The sequence below is a fragment of the Colias croceus genome, chromosome 3 (genome assembly GCF_905220415.1).
Source record: "Colias croceus chromosome 3, ilColCroc2.1".
In the NCBI taxonomy this organism is placed as follows: domain Eukaryota; kingdom Metazoa; phylum Arthropoda; class Insecta; order Lepidoptera; family Pieridae; genus Colias; species Colias croceus.
The window spans coordinates 1460291-1477387 of NC_059539.1; the positions used below are offsets into that span (position 1 = coordinate 1460291).

The 17097-nt window shown below is 32.7% G+C and overlaps 1 protein-coding gene across 2 annotated transcripts; it reads right to left on the reverse strand.

Moving 5' to 3' along the window:
• Positions 1-275: 275 nt before the first annotated feature.
• LOC123706476 (adenylate kinase isoenzyme 1) lies at positions 276-11165 on the reverse strand. Of its 2 annotated transcripts, none has more exons than XM_045655780.1 (5): positions 11009-11165; positions 2907-3096; positions 2094-2242; positions 1358-1528; positions 276-425 (listed from the first exon to the last, which is right to left on the reverse strand). In XM_045655780.1, exons 1-5 carry the CDS (start codon positions 11009-11011, stop codon positions 351-353), a joined length of 588 nt encoding a protein of 195 aa, XP_045511736.1. In that variant the 5' UTR covers positions 11012-11165; the 3' UTR covers positions 276-350. The 2 variants fall into 2 exon arrangements, with proteins under 2 accessions (XP_045511736.1, XP_045511735.1); XM_045655779.1 differs by lacking the exon at positions 11009-11165 and adding an exon at positions 6873-7064.
• Between the last annotated feature and the right edge of the window lie 5932 nt (positions 11166-17097).

The following is a 17097-nucleotide window of genomic DNA, read 5'->3' on the forward strand; positions in this document are numbered from 1 at the left end:
ATATATTTTTTATTGTTCAGATTCAGATGCAAGCTATAAGTGCTGATTCAGGGTCAGTAACTGACTACAAATTCGAGGCAAATCAGTGCTCACCCGAAAAAAAACCCTGTGTAAACAGATTTGAACTCAGTACAGAGGCTTAAAGTCTATGTAAACAGTTAACTTGTCTACTGACCCTGTGTAAATCAGCACTAAGATTCTATAGAGATCTCCTTGTTTGATAAAATCCGGTCAATAAACCCAAAGTGATTATTATAATAAAACTCAATAAGTAATAATTAATATACTTTATTAGCAGAGGCCGTTAATTTAAATTAAATGATAATATGTACAAGACTAGAGCAGTTGAGTTAGTTGGCGACGAGCGGGTCCAGGATCTGCTGCACTTGGCTGAAGATGTTGTCCACGGTGTCTTCAGCGTTTATCTGTAACGAATAAATAAATAATGTGAGAGCTAGCGCGCAAGAACAACTTTTGTCTCCGCAACTATTTTGTCTCTCCCTGGCCCCTGCATCAACTCTACGGGGAGTTGCGTCGCTACTCGCTACGTGCGCGCACTTTCTTACTAGCCCATAGAGTTGATGGGAGAGATAAAATAGTTGCAGAGACAGAAGTTGCACTTGTGCGCTAGCTCTTAATCATCTGAAAGAATAGAATAAATTCGATCGCTCTGGCGAGTCACGGGTGGCTGAATTGGTCAAGCATCCGCCCTGGATTGGCACGAAAGGATGAGGGTTCGAGTCCCGCCTCGTGATCGAATTTTTTCGCAGTTCGATCCAACTTGAGAGATAGGGTAGTTTAAATCTCAAATCATTTTAGAGAAAGCGGGCGAAGCCGCGGTCGGTAAGCTAGTGTTTTATAAATTACATTATAAAACACAAACTGTACCGATTTTGCGTAGTTGGTATTTTTTTAAGTTTTCGACGTCATATACAAAGTCGCGGGCGGAAACTTTATTGTATTCAAAGCACTCAAATCAAAATGCTATGAAAGCTAGTCTCTTACGTGTGTAAAAAACGTAAGAAATATTGAAATACAAATTAAAAATAATTAAAAACTAAACCATCCATAAAATGGAACGTCCATTCCGTGACATAAAAATCTAACCACATTGATGTGACCACTCCACTGATTTTCAGTGGACATATTCACATAGACCTCAGGACAAGTGACGTACCTATGAAACACACGTAAGTAATAGAAACACTAAAACAACGTAAATAAGAAGACTTAACTAAGTACCTATTAAACCTTCGCACGTCCTACGCACGTTATTCGCGCGTAACTAAATCTGTATTTTATAGTAGGACGCGTGAGAGATATATAGATAATATATATATATAGATAAAATACTTACCCTCTTCAACTTATCGGGGTACTGAGCGAGCACCATATCATTATTATCGAGGAAGGTCTTGAGCCGCAGCTTGATGGTCTCCGCGTTGTCGTCCGCGCGCCCCGAGCTCGCCGCGCGCCCGAGCAGCCGCTGCGTCAGCGTCTCGGATGATGCTTCGAAGTAGATTATCACCTGGAATATATTAACGACAGATTCAATCCTTGGTTAAAACATATTCATCGAATAACGTATTAAACTACCATTTCAAAATGTATTCTAATTGTCCGTACATGACAGTTTACAGGTGACATTTTAAAATGTTCGTGTAATACTTTATTGGACGGATAAATTTTAACCAAGGATTGAAAAATCTGCCATAAGTCGATTAATGATTTACCTAATTGAATGAATAAATAACCATAAAACTGAATGAAAGATACATTTACAACAATAACTTAAATATAATTAAAGTCCAAAAAAAAGAGCGTGTGCCGAGCACATGACGTACTGAAATGAAACTTCTTTGGCAAGATTTAAATACATAATTAATTGTATAAAAATCTTTCTCAAATTGTAGGAACAATTCCAAATCTAAAGTAAGTTGAAGTAAACCTTTTCTGAACCACCATAAAACTTTAGGAAATGTATCATTATATATGCAAAGAAAAATGAATAATTTGTCCATTTTTTTAACTTTGTATAATAAATAAAATAATTTTCTTTCTCTTTGTCAAAGTGCATTAAAACTGAAACTTACAGTAACAGGAGCAATAGCTTTCTCGAAGGCGATGCCCTGGGACTTTTCCCTCGGGTAGCCGTCGATCAGGAAGCCCTTAGCTTGCCCAGAGGCAGCCACGATAGCCTCGCGGAGGAGGTCTAGCACTATGTCATTTGGTACTAGTTCTCCTGGAAAGTAACATTGAAGTATTGTAAATACTAGATATATAAAATAGAGTAATGCCTAATGCACCAATTACTGAATGTACATTTAGTATCTAATATTATGGACTAGCTAACCGCCCGCGGCTTCGCCCGATTTGTCTAAATTCTAAAACCTAATAAATTGTATACCTACTAAAACCTTCCTCTTGAATCACTCTATCTATTATACCGCATCAAAATCCGTTGCGTAGTTTTAAAGATTTAAGCATACAAATGGACATGGAATGGACACACATTTTGTATGTTTGTCTGATGCTTCGAAAATTTACCCACCTTATTTGCTTAACAAAGAATAACTAGTTAATTGAACTAACAATCGATATCGAAGTAATTACTTAGCTATTATGAATATTAAAGTGGCATTAATAACTGTGGGCCATTTATTAAACACATCACATCAGTGAGCCATATTTCGTCGTTTCATTAATAATAAAATAGATCGAATAAAAAAAAATATTTTTAGGTACCCTGTAATAAACAAAAACTTACGAATCTTTTTTGAATTAGGAACTGTCCTAAGGCACTTTCCACCTTTTTCTTTGAATTTGTATAACCTATGTTTTTAAACATACACACATTCACCATTTAAACGTATGTTCACCACACTAAGCCTATAGTTTAATAGTACCTCTCTCCATGATAGTAGTGAGGCACTTGGCCCTCTCGGAGCCGCTCTTCACCTCAGCTCGAAGCAGGTCGCCCGTAGAGAGATGGGTGAACCCATACTTGGCGATGATCTTCTCGCACTGGGTGCCCTTGCCGGACCCGGGGCCCCCGAGCACCCACACGATCGGTGTCTTGCTTGTGTCGATTGGAGCCTGGAATAGTGATAATTACGAAATATAAAATTTTAATTGAATTAGTATTAAATCGATTGGTGTGACGTGTAGACCGAATTGAAGATCGATAAGATATTACTTTCAAATATGAGTCTAAGACATTTTATGTGAAACAATAAGTATAAAAGACACATTTACTGTTTTAGATAATTCTAGCAATTTTATTTGCCTTCAATTGTTATTAAAAAAGCACGTTTTCAGTAAATCGAACTTGAATAAACCATAAATATCATGTAACATAAAATAATTTCGAATAACTTCACTTTAAAATAATTACCAACCTATTTCAAATATTATTGTCCATTAAAACAGCAGATACTACAAATAACATTAAACTTGATTTATAAACCTAATACAAATTTCATTGCTTTCTGAGAAATGCTTCGAATGCAAATAATTACTATTATCATATTACGATGCATAAAGCTCACTGCTGAACTTAGCATTTATTTCTACTGGTAGATACATAAGTACTTATTGTTCATAATTTCGTGACAACATGCTATTTGAATCGTTCATAAAAATCAATAAATCAGATTCAACTAAAAACTGCTTATTCATTCGCCTTGCCAAATTGCTTGATCGTGCTTTTCATACAAAAATTACACGGATGAAAATGTAGGTATTTGAACTGAAAATGCGGATTTCTTGCTTAAAACTGCAGATAAATTAAATACTGCATATCTACTTTTTTATAACTATAAATCTAGACTCTAGACTAGTGCTAATAGTTATCTGACCTGCTTTTTCAGAAAGTATTCCAAATGTGTAATTTTCAATAAATTTTTCCTTTCTTTCTTCCAGTACCTATATCTTTAACTATCTAATACAAAAGTTTTAAATATAAGGTCGGTTGCTCAAGCCAGCGCTATAAAATATTGATTCACGAGGGACTATCGTACTTAGAGCCTCAATCTTAATGTTTAATGAACATGACATTGATTTTGTTATAAATAGTCGGTCTTCATTTAGAAGTTTTCGATGAAAGCGTGTTAATTCACTCTTATTCTACTCATTTTTGTTTTTATACGGTCTACACAAATAATAATTACCATATAGAAAAATATAGAGCATTGGATTCATTTTAGGATAGAGTTATAGATATTTAACTATACCTTATTACCTTTTAAGATATTGCATAGCTTCTATCGCGGGCCTTAAGCGCGAGGACCGAATCGAGAAATTCCGTAACGAAAAAACCTCACGCTCCCCACTCCGACGGGCGGAGGTGTGGCTTGAAGGCATAGCATGCAATAGCTTTACTGCAGCAGTCCCCGAGTGCCACACGTCGTTTTTTTTATAGCATTGGAAGGCAAACGAGCAGACGCAATGGCCGATGTTGTTGGCAAAGTGCGCCGCCCAAAGACGTACGTTGTGCGTGTTGCTTACCATAGAGGTGAATGGGATGGGATAAAAACGGTCTTATGGAGAAAGGTGGAGCTAACCGTGAATTAGGAAGCGGTGTGCTTTTGGCCTTTAAGAAACACATATGCTTTTTTCTTAAAATAACTCAAGTCGTAGTTCCTCGGAAACAAAGTTGAAGGCAACTTACACCTATTACCTACACCAATATAAGCACCAATATAACCTTTATCACCTATACATATAATATAAAGAAATAATATTTTTTCTATGTGTATATACTTGCTAAAAACCGGTGTATTTTCAACTAGAGCTATATTGTTCTAAAAACCGGTATTTTACCATTTTATTTGCGCTGGTTTTATGAGAATCGTGGGCGGAACCGCGATCGGTGGCTCATAAATAACATAATACCTGAAAAGCTTTACATTTAGGCGACATGCACTGCAAAGGGCACGCTGGCTTCTTCTCGATAATGGGCTCGTCGCACGGGTAGCAGTTATCTTCCATTGTAAATTTATTTTAACAAATCTCTTGTAAATAATATCAAAGTTATGTTGACAGTGTCATTGTTGATGTTTATTGTTTATTTATATCTATAGTTTATGTAAATTGAGGTTAATTAGTGATATTCTGTCTTTCTGTAGTATAGAAACATTATAGAGCAGTGACATAATAAATGTTTGAGTTTGAGTTTGATTTCTGATTTATTAAATTAATTGTAATTTTACAGAAAAACAAGTGATCCTATCTGATACCTGTTCAATCTAAATGGTATGTTTATTTTGTAAGTATAATGCTGTTTTTATAATAAGTATGTACGTAAGTATATTTTTTGATAAAATTTAAATTCTGTTATACCTTCGGTTTTATAAAATTGGCAATTTTATCATATTAATGCAGATTGAATTATGCTCGAAACAAACCTTTCTTTATCGAGTCTAGCTTTTTGTGTCCCCACAAAAAAGCGTGTGTGCCGAGCACACGTGTCAGAAGTGAAACTTCTTTGGCAAGATTCAAAGAAAATTTGGAAAATCCAAAAGTGCACGACTCATAATGCTCATTTAATTATGAAATATAAAAAAAATAGTAATAATAATTGCAATTAAACGACACTGAATTAATTAATCATTCGCATTCAGTGACCTACAATCGTCGATTAGAATATTTAAAAAAAAAAATTAACTCAAATGATGGATTTTTTCACAAGTTATAGTGTTTTCAGGTTTCACACATGACGGACAGGAAAATTTTTTAACCTATTTCGGTGTTTTTTTCCAATTCTATTGAAGTAAATCAATTTTTAAAAAGTATGGGATTAATCTCCATTAAATTATCTCGACAATAGTATGCAAAATATCTTGATTCCGTGAACTAACAAGGCTATAATAATAAGAATAGCTGCAAAAATGAGGCGAAAAAAATTTTTCGATCGTAAAGCACTCTCTGATGCTTCGCATCATCGTGCAAAAAAATCGTCGCCTTCCTCCATGACGTGCGATAATGCCATGACGCGACCTTGAAATTTTACTCTCAACGCACCTAAAGAAGTTTAACTACAAAAAAATCTCTATTTATTGCTCAAAAAATAACCTTAGAGTTATAATGAACAACTCTAAAATCACTCTATTTCTTATAACGAGTAAAATAACCTTCACAACATTTTCACAACACATGAGCATTTCAAAATCGAAAGGCCGACTATTTCTGATCCGACAATGACCGCTACACGTTGTCACTGTCTCGACAATTTTGTTGTTAAAATATTTTTTAAATTTATGGATGTTAAAGACACGGTGATTGGCGTTAAAATCTAATTATATTTTAGTTAAATTGAGTTGAATATGATTGACAGTTGCTATTCAGAAATAGTCAAGGTGGTTAAGAATAATGGACACTTTGGTTCGTTTCACTTTGGTTTCAAAATATTCAAAATACGAATGAACGGAAAGAACGAAAAACCTAGTTCATTATGTGTCCACGTGTCCCTCGAACACAAATGTTTTCTTTGTTATTTTATAATAAAATTAATAATAAATTTTAAAAGTAATAATAAATATTAATTATTTTATAACAATAAACAATCCATAATAATTTTAATTTAATTTATTTGTATATATTTCGCCAAAATCGCGTAGCACAACTATCTCTATTCGGATATCCGGTATATATATGCATTATGCATGATCATCTTTCGTCAATTTTCACTCTGTATTCTTAGCACGTACCTAATGCATACCTATTTGTTACATTGCACCAATAAGCGGAATAATTTAATAAATATCGCACACTTATTACATTTTATTATATACATATAATATTATTGTTGAACAACAAACACAATTTGTTTTCTATAAAACATTACCTATCTATATAAAAAACGTCTTTATTACCTTGTAATTAGCTCTCCAATCTAACTTCAATTCAAGACACGTTGTAGTCACTAATATAATGAAATACAACACTCTATTCACAAAACTGTCGTCTTTGATGGTGATTTTCATTTAACTGCAAATCTTACAAGGCTGCGGTGAAAATTTTTGGCGTAAAACAAACGCGTGATACTTGGCGCGATACGAACGACGCCAAGAGCGGTGTATTCTGGTGTTATTCGACAATAAATTTATCGAGCTTCTCATTTATTGGAATAACTAATAAAAAGCAAGGCTTTGTCCTCATTAATCGACACAGATGTTTATAAGCGCGACATAGTTTTTGATCAATTAAAACTCCAAAGCAGTCTTAGAATATGTAGTCAATTGGCATAATCTCTATTCTTGAATTATGTAATGTTCTTTCCAAATGAAACTGCGTGTTTTGGAGAGATTTCAATAAATGGTTTGTAGAATACCAATTTTTACATCAAAATATCGTTAATATTATGAGGAAAGATCTTGAACTATACACCAGCTGCCAATTGGCTGTGAGTCGATTTCAGCGGGTAACACACTACTGGATTATTTTGGAGAAATAACAATTTACGACCGAAAGTTACGTAGATTCATACGTCATTGTATGTTTTTATATTTATCTCTGAATGAAGTGTTTGGCAATGAATGAATTATGTTCACTGTTAAGGGTAACAGTTATATGTACCTATATCGTGAAGCCTTTTTTTTTTTTTAGTGGGGAAATCTTGCATAGATACCCACGGCCTCCGGGGAAGAGGCCGTGGGTTATGTCGGATTCCTACCGACCAAAACCCCACTGTGTTCCGTCAAGCCGCATCAGCGACAGGGCCACGGGTATGTGTAGAATTCATCCGTGAGTCGTGACCCCATCAGCGGCAGCCCGTCGCCGGGCCCAAACTATATCGTGAAGCCTACATTTTATCTATAGATCAATGCTAAAAATTATACTCATATGATCTATTTATTCGTATCACGGTGTGTACATTGTAGGTGTGTATAATATAAATAATTACTTATGTATTTATGTTCAATAACAAATAGTAATCATGTGCGATAGAAAAATAAACATGACCTACCTAAATCTATCTTTTATTTACATACTAGTTGCTCCACGCGGTTTCACCCCCCTGGCTGCACAGCTGTTGGCCGCAGCGTGATGATATATAGCCTATAGCCTTCCTCGATAAATGAGCTATCTAACACCGATTTTTCAAATCGGACCAGTAGTTCCCGAGATTAGCGTGTTCAAACAAACAAGCTCTTCAACTTTATAATATTAGTATAGATTTACGTAATGGTATTGTTGAATACTGTATGATAATTAATTCAAATGAAAACAATTGAAATCGTACTATATTTCTAATCTATTTTAATATTATTAAGCTAAAGAGTTTGTTTGTTTGAACGCGTTAATCTCGGGAACGACTAGTCTGATTTGAAAAACTCTATAATATTATATCATCACGCTAAGACCAACAGGAGCGGAGCAATGCGGGTGAAACCGCGGTGCACAGCTAGTACGAAATATAATAAATTGAATTAAACATTTATAAATCTAATTAACAAAATTAAAACATCCACACAAAAAATGTCTAACATCGTTATAAAGATTAACAGGAACATTTTTTTCACATAAATATAGAATTGTCTCTCTGCCAACTACCGCATTTCTAAGCAGTAACACTCATAGTCACTGTTCCTTTATCCTATATTGTTTAATCTGTATTTTATATGTGAAAAAAGTAGCATTAATGACGTCATCATCATCAGTCCATATCTTTTGTTCGCACTGCAGGGACACAGGCCTTCTATGAGGGTACAGAGTCTCATTAATCATAATATTATTAATCAACGCAAATGATGTTTCTTTTTTAACTGGATATTAAGTGCCATAATTAAATCCATACTAATATTATAAATGCGAAAGTAACTCTGTCTGTCTGTCTGTTACTCAATCACGCCTTAACTACTTAACCAATTTGCATGAAATTTGGTATAGAGATATTATGATACCCGAGAAAGGACATAGGCTACTTTTTACCCCGGGACATAGGATAGGTTTTATCCCGGCAATCCCACGGGAACAGGAACTATGCGGGTTTTTCTTTGACTGCGCGGGCGAAGCTGCGGGTGGAAAGCTAGTACAATACAAGTAATAACTGCGTTAAAAACAACCGACTTCAAACTTGCACTTGCAAAATTTACAAATACCTACAGACAAAAATGCTCATAAAATAAAAACTACTGGGCCTATCCGAATAAAATTTTTATGGGACCAATTCGACACCATCCCGCATCGAACAAAAAAAGAATCACGTAAATCGGTTCAGAAACCTCGGAGTAATCGGTGTACATACATAAAAAAAAAAAAAAAAAAAAAAATATACCGGCCGAATTGATAACCTCCTCCTTTTTTTTGAAGTCGGTTAATAAATTAGCAAAGCTGTAAAATATTAAGATTCAAAAACGTCGCCTCATAATATCACTTCATAGTATAAAACAAAGTCGCTTTCTCTGTCCCTATGTCCCTTAGTATGCTTGAATCTTTAAAACTACGCGACGGATTTTGATGCGGTTTTTTTAATAGATAGAGTGATTCAAGAGGAAGGTTTTAGTATATAATTTATTAGGTTTAAGTAAAGCGGGCATAGCCGCAGGCGGTAAGCTAGTAGGTATTTTATAAAAAATGATAACATTTTAGCTCACCTATCTTACAATCTAACTAATCCTAGCTATAGTAAAATAATTTATTTATTTTAAAATTGAAAGTTCGCAGAGTTGGTTCTTGTTATACTACGATGTCACATGCATCATTAGAATTAATTTTAATGCGGATTCGCGTAGAGACCGTAGACATTGCTACGCCAATTGAGCCTTTTATAAAAAAATTCTGATAGAGAACTTACTTTTATTGTAATAAATCATTTTTATCATTATATAAGCATATAATTGTATAAAAAGACGTAGATATGATTTAATGATGTATGTTTTAATTTAAAAAAAATATACGTAGGTAAAAACCAGTAAAAACCATAAAGATGGAAATACATATTATATGATTCTAAAAAGTATTTTTTTTTAAATATAGCTCGTTATTTTAATTTCAAAGATAATTTACAAAGGTAAAAAAATATATTTTAACGAGAATGTTATACTTGAACGAATAACAAAGCTAATGGTAGAGCGGCGTAGACTTTGCTACGCCAACGAAGCTTTTGTAACCTAATAGTGTGCCCTGGGTTTGCTTATAGTTTGGGATTGAAGGAATTTCATAATTCTAATATTGTTGTTGAAGTGATTGGCTATACGTTAATAATGATTAAAAATATAATAATTTATGAATTATTCTCGTAAATGTATGGAAATCCACTAAGTTATTTTTTTAAATGTATTTGTAGCGAATTGATCTGTGATTTATAAAATTGATGATTATACAGAAAAAAACACACATTTATAGATTACATTAGATTTTATTAATTAATAAAATGTAAAAGCATTTAATCATTCTTCATGTCTGAGAATTACTGTAGTGTATTTTTAAACTGTGAAAAATCAAGGTAGAATCAATGCCGTTTGACCTTTCAAATGACCTGCGTGCTTTATAACAATCGATGTTTTCAGCTTTTTGTAATAATACTTTAGAAGAGTTATTAAATAAATTTAAATAATTATTAAATAAATATAAATAAAACAAAAATAATGACATAAATTAAAATTAATTAGTAGATCGAAATTTGTTACTTTTTAATATTTTTTTTTATTTATAATCCGGATCCACAGCCCGAGATTGCATTAAATTTTTATTAGACATACTCACTATTTTAAAACCTTTAGAAATCGAATAAACAAAGCTTTGTCATAATATGTACAGTGTGTAATCAATATTTTTGTCTATATTATCATTGATAATTATACTTATCTGCCAGCATGCATTAACAAGAACATTAGAAAGTATTAACTGTCCTAACTCCTATTATTATCATTACGTGACGTAACGTTATCTTAAATTTCTTCAATTCGGTCCACCAACTCAATGCGCGGGTTTATAAATAAAACAGAACATCCTTGGTTGTTATCTAGATTATAAAGACGAAAATAGTCTATAATCAACCACTTACCATATTAAATATTTATCACGATGTTCTGATTTTTAAATAGATCACTCCACACCCGAACTGCACGAGCTTCGTGGGGCAACTGCGGATCTTCAGGCGGTCAAGGCCATAGAAACTGTGCCAAACAGCCAGAGCGACCCTTGCGCGGGAAACTTTCAGAAAAAATGGCGCGAACTGACATTTTTTGTTCGTTCTGTAATTGCATATCAATGTACCGCGAAGGTCGTTGATAAGATTGTGCAAATATCTACTCGATTCTGTCTTAATCATTGTTTTTGAATCGAAAGAGAGTTTAATAAATAAATAATAAATATTTCGGGACAATTTTCACACACGGCATTTAGCCCCGGGTGGGTATCGAACCTATGTCCAGTGGCTTGGAAGGCAGGGTCACTACCAATCAAGCCAACCGGCCAGTCAATAGATCGAATAGCATGAGTTAAATTTTATAAAGTTAAGGATTTTAAATAAAACAACTTTTCATATAAAATTTGTGCTCATTTATTTATTGTTCGTATACAAATATGAAATAATAAAATGTCTACAAACATACAATAATTGTGTTTAATTGTACTTATCTATATCCTAAGATTCGATAATGAGATGACAAATTATTAATTATTATTATTTATCACTTTTACATTAGGTACTTAATTATTTTTCTACATTTATATTGTATCTTATGAGTTATATTAACTGCATTATTATTTTATTTATTCATAAAATAAACATAAGAAAAGAAACTAATACATAATATCTTAAAAACATCGTAAACATTATTTAGGTAATTAAAAATAATCTACAACATAATATTTTTAAATCGTATAAGACAAGATCGAAAATCAGAATCTATAAAAAATGCTCAGATTGTATACCAAAATAGTTAGGTAATATTTATTTTAAATATTATTTATTAACTTTGTATAAAAATAGTGCTTTACGTTTGTGTGTTCGATAAAAAATTAATTATTACATCTAAATCTAACTTGGCCCCTGTAGTGATACTACGTGTAAATTACTAATTTGTTATTTTATTAAAATAGTTTCCTAAATTAAAGTGAATAAGAATAATATTTAATTATTTACAGCTTATAAGGCAACTTTTCTTTTTATATCTTTGTGGTAGATAAATTTTATTTTTTCAAGATTTTACTATATTTTTTGGTTTTTATGGCATTCAAATGCTTTATAAATATAAATTTATAAAGAATAGAAAAAATTCGATCACGAGGCGGGACTTGAACCCGCATCCTTCGCGCCATTCCGGGGCGGATGCCTCACCAACTCAGCCACTCGTGACCCGCCTGAGCAATCGAATTTATTCTATCCTTTCAGTTTTATGTGTCTTAAGGGACACACCGCGCGCCATCTATTGAGATGATTTAACAACCATCTCAACCAATATGAAGCACTTTTCAGTGAATACCATATTGTAACGATGGAACACGACCTTTTCTTGAATTTATATTTTTTGTTACTATGTCTCTTTTACTATATTGTTACTATGTCGTTCGAGCTCTATCTTGAAGCGTAGACAACAAATAGCCTTTTTTATCGTACCATAGACCACCAATAAAGATAAAGAATATTTTTTTAGTGTTTTTTTTATAATTAATAAAATCGAATATTTACTGATTTCGTTTGTTCTATACCGATCTTTTAATTTATGGATTTCATTTAAAACCTTATATAGTATTTGTATAAAAGTGCTTTCTACATAATTATACGTGTTTTATTCTTATAAAAATCTTATTTAACTAGTGCTAAGGCACTTATGTAAATTATAAGGCTTGGTGCATACTGAAGTAGATTAATGTAGAGTCATTATTTATGTAGACTCATTAAAATATAACCTAAGTATACATTAAATTGTTCTTATATTTGCAGTTATTTTGACCTCTTTCCAACGAATACATATTAATTTCTTATATTATACCTACATTTGAAAGGTTGTTTGTCCGAAACGTGTTCATGAAACCGATGTTACGTAGGAACAAAATTTTACTACGATTTTAGAAGTAGTTGACTTTAAGATCGGAAATCAAATGTTTTTACGATAGAGATTCATATAATAAATTGAATTTAATTAAAATTTATTTATAATTATAGTTAATAAGATATAAAAAGATTTTATTAAATTGATAGGACAGTTGAAGTTGTCTGTAAGCATTCTTACGGTGCATTTACATCAAACAATCGAATGCTCATTCTAACCCCACTATGTCAAATTATTTTAGTGTAAACAAGCATTCTTTCGTTGTTCTTAGTGCGTTCGAAAAGATTCTATGTAATGTTTTAACACTGAATACGAGCTCTTGCTTTATGTTCGTTTGATGTAAATGCACCGATAACGGATCCTCACAGAGACACAAACCACTTTCAAGTTGCAGCAATATGTAAAATTTTAAATTTGCACAACTTCAATAATATATACACAGGGTGTCCCACTGTTGGTATACTAAGCTCAAAGGAGGTTTTTTTTTTTTTTTTTTTTTTTTTTTTTTTTTTTTTTTTTTTTTATTTATAGTAACCCTAGCAATAGGGCAGGCGACTCACTTGATGGTAGGTGATAGACGCCGCCCATGACGACCACAACGTTGGGGACACTGCGATCGCATTGCCGGTTTTAAGGTGTCGAGCACGGTTGTCGAGCGCCATGCATCCAGGTGGTGTGGATGATATTTTTGCTTGTGTCTGGCAGTACGGTGGAGGTTATAGTTTTGCATACGCTGAGTACGTAAGAAATACTTATAAAATCCCAGACGCATTTTTTTCAAATAGATGAATTCTTAAAACTCTATGTGTACACCCATAACAAGCAACCCGCCCAACTTTGTGGAACACCCTGTATATAAACTCTTTCATTATGCACCAAGCATAATAAATATGATTATACTATTGCCATATTATTTAAACTTATTAATTACATATTTGTGACAAATCTACATTTTAAAATTTTAAAAAATTATATAATACATACCTACATTGTGATTTGTGCATTCTTTGGTCCAACTTAATATTAATATATTAATTAGATATAAATTCTAAGAACTTATTTATTCGGCACATAATATCTAATGTCATTTGCCATAATAGTTAAATATTCTATTATTAAATTAGGTATACTCTTAGATTACAAAATAAAGTACAGATGGAGCATGACAACCGCCCGTCGCCCTTGTCAAAGAAAATACGAAATCAAAAACAAATACGTCGCTGCACCAGTGCTATAGCGCATATAGTGTCATGCAATACGTCAAAAAGGGTTTGCAATTTAAGTAAAAAAATGCCGTCTTGTGATAATGAAACGCTGTAAAATTTGTTCCCGAAAACAAAAAAAAAGATAAAACATCGTTTCACAGGTTTTCTGTAGATTATTTGGCTGATTTATTTCTTTAATACGAATAATAATTTTACAGATATGAAGGAATACAAAACTTCAACGTATGTTGCCAGTATTTTGAAAATGAATTTGCCATTTTTATTGGTAAAACGGTAAAATGGTTAAAAGATCTTCAGGGTAATGCTGTTGTCGCGGAAGAATTCTAACAAATACCCGCGGCCCCATCATTAAAGCGGCTCGACGGAACACAGTTGGGTTTTAGTCGGTAGGAATCCGACATAACCCACGGCTCCTTCCCCGGGGGCAGTGGGTATCTTTGGAAGATTTCCCCACTATAAAAAAAAAAAAAAAAAAAAGGGTAATGCTGTTGGATTTTTCGATCGTGAATGTGATTATTTGTATAGTGCACTAAAGGTTCATGATAATTATTAGATTATTTTAATAAGCATAATACATTATTTTGTTACTTTTATAAAGCTTAAAAACGTCATAGTCCTTTTCGCTAGCGATTTAATTTATGTGAAGTGTGAACTCCATGATGGATATGATGAAAATAAAGTGTCCCGCTTAGATTACAAAATAAAAGACAGATGGAGCGTTGCCGAACTAAACCGAATAATTTATCGTCATTTTCAATAAAGCTATGTGTGCTGTCATTTCGCCGCTGCACTGAACGTACACGGTGCTTCTGTGTGCGTGTAATGTTGCCAGATATTGAAAAAATTCCCAAATTTTTCCCCGACTACGGAAAAAAGAGGGTTATGTTTTTCGAGTTTATGGATGTATGTATATTAATATTTCTTTGACACGCCCTGCAGTATAAACCGTTGGACTGATTTTGAGTTGTGAGGTTTCATTGCAATGATCTGAATTATTATGTTAGTGGCTGTAGAGTGTAGTGACGTAGGCTATATACATAAATGAGAAGTCAAGTTTTAATTTTTATTTAAATTCTTTTATTACATAAAGTACCTGCCTACTAAAGTTATATATGGACAAAATAATTGTATTCAATTTTTTATTAAATAAATTACATAAAAAAAGTTTCAATATTAACTATAATAATTATATTATTTTTTATTTTTCATAGCATATGAATACGAATAGCGATAGTTTTTAGTCGAGAATACGGGACATTTTATTTTCATCATATCCATCATGGAGTTCACATAAATTAAATCGCTAGCGAAAACGACTATGACGTTTTTAAGCTTTATAAAAGTAAAAAAATAATGTATTATGCTTATTAAAATAATCTAATCATTATCATGAACCTTTAGTGCACTATACAAATAATCACATTCACGATCGAAAAATCCAACAGCATTACCCTGAAGATCCTTTAACCATTTTACCGTTTTACCAATAAAAATGGCAAATTCATTTTCAAAATACTGGCAACATACGTTGAAGTTTTGTATTCCTTCATCTGTAAAATTATTATTCGTATTAAAGAAATAAATCAGCCAAATAATCTACAGAAAACCTGTGAAACGATGTTTTATCTTTTTTTTTGTTTTCGGGAACAAATTTTACAGCGTTTTATTATCACAAGACGGCATTTTTTTACTAAAATTGCAAACCCTTTTTGACGTATTGCATGACACTATATGCGCTATAGCACTGGTGCAGCGACGTATTTGTTTTTGATTTCGTATTTTCTTTGACAAGGGCGACGGGCGGTTGTCATGCTCCATCTGTACTTTATTTTGTAATCTAAGGTGTCCCGTATTCTCGACTAAAAACTACCGCTATTCGTATTCATATATTATGAAAAATAAAAAATAATATAATTATTATAGTTAATATTGAAACTTTTTTTATGTAATTTATTTAATAAAAAATTGAATACAATTATTTTGTCCATATATAACTTTAGTACTTAGGCAGGTACTTTATGTAATAAAAGAATTTAAATAAAAATTAAAACTTGACTTCTCATTTATGTATATAGCCTACGTCACTACCGCCACTAACATAATAATTCAGATCATTGCAATGAAACCTCACCACTCAAAATCGGTCCAACGGTTTATACTGCAGGGCGTGTCAAATAAATATTATACATATTACATACATACATAAACTCGAAAAACATAACCCTCTTTTTTCCGTAGTCGGGAAAAAATTTGGGAAATTTTTCAATATCTGGCAACATTACACGCACACAGAAGCACCGTGTACGTACAGTGCAGCGGTGAAATGACAGCACACATAGCTTTATTGAAAATGACGATAAATTATTCGGTTTAGTTCGGCAACGCTCCATCTGTCTTTTATTTTGTAATCTAAGGGTATACTGTATACTATAGGTTATTATGAAAGGGCCTAAAACAGTAAATTTAATGTGGTAGACACTTATTTACGAACAGAAACTTTCGATTCTTTGTAAGAGCTAGCGCGCAAGAGCAACTTTTGTCTCCGCAACTATTTTGTCTCTCCCATCAACTCTATGGGGAGTTGCGTCGCTACGTGCGCGCACTTTCTTACTAGCCCATAGAGTTGATGGGATAGACAAAATAGTTGCGGAGACAAAAGTTGCTCGCGCGCGCTAGCTCTAAATTGAAAATGTAAACGGATAATATTTCAACGTTTAGTATCGGAATTAGTCATATGAAATTCAGAATTTACTGCAATGAAAGACGTTTTTGAATATAAATTACATACAGACAAATAATAGTTGAAAATAATTAATAGATAACTTATTTATATTATCGATTCTATTTCTTGATTGATTTTATTCGATAAT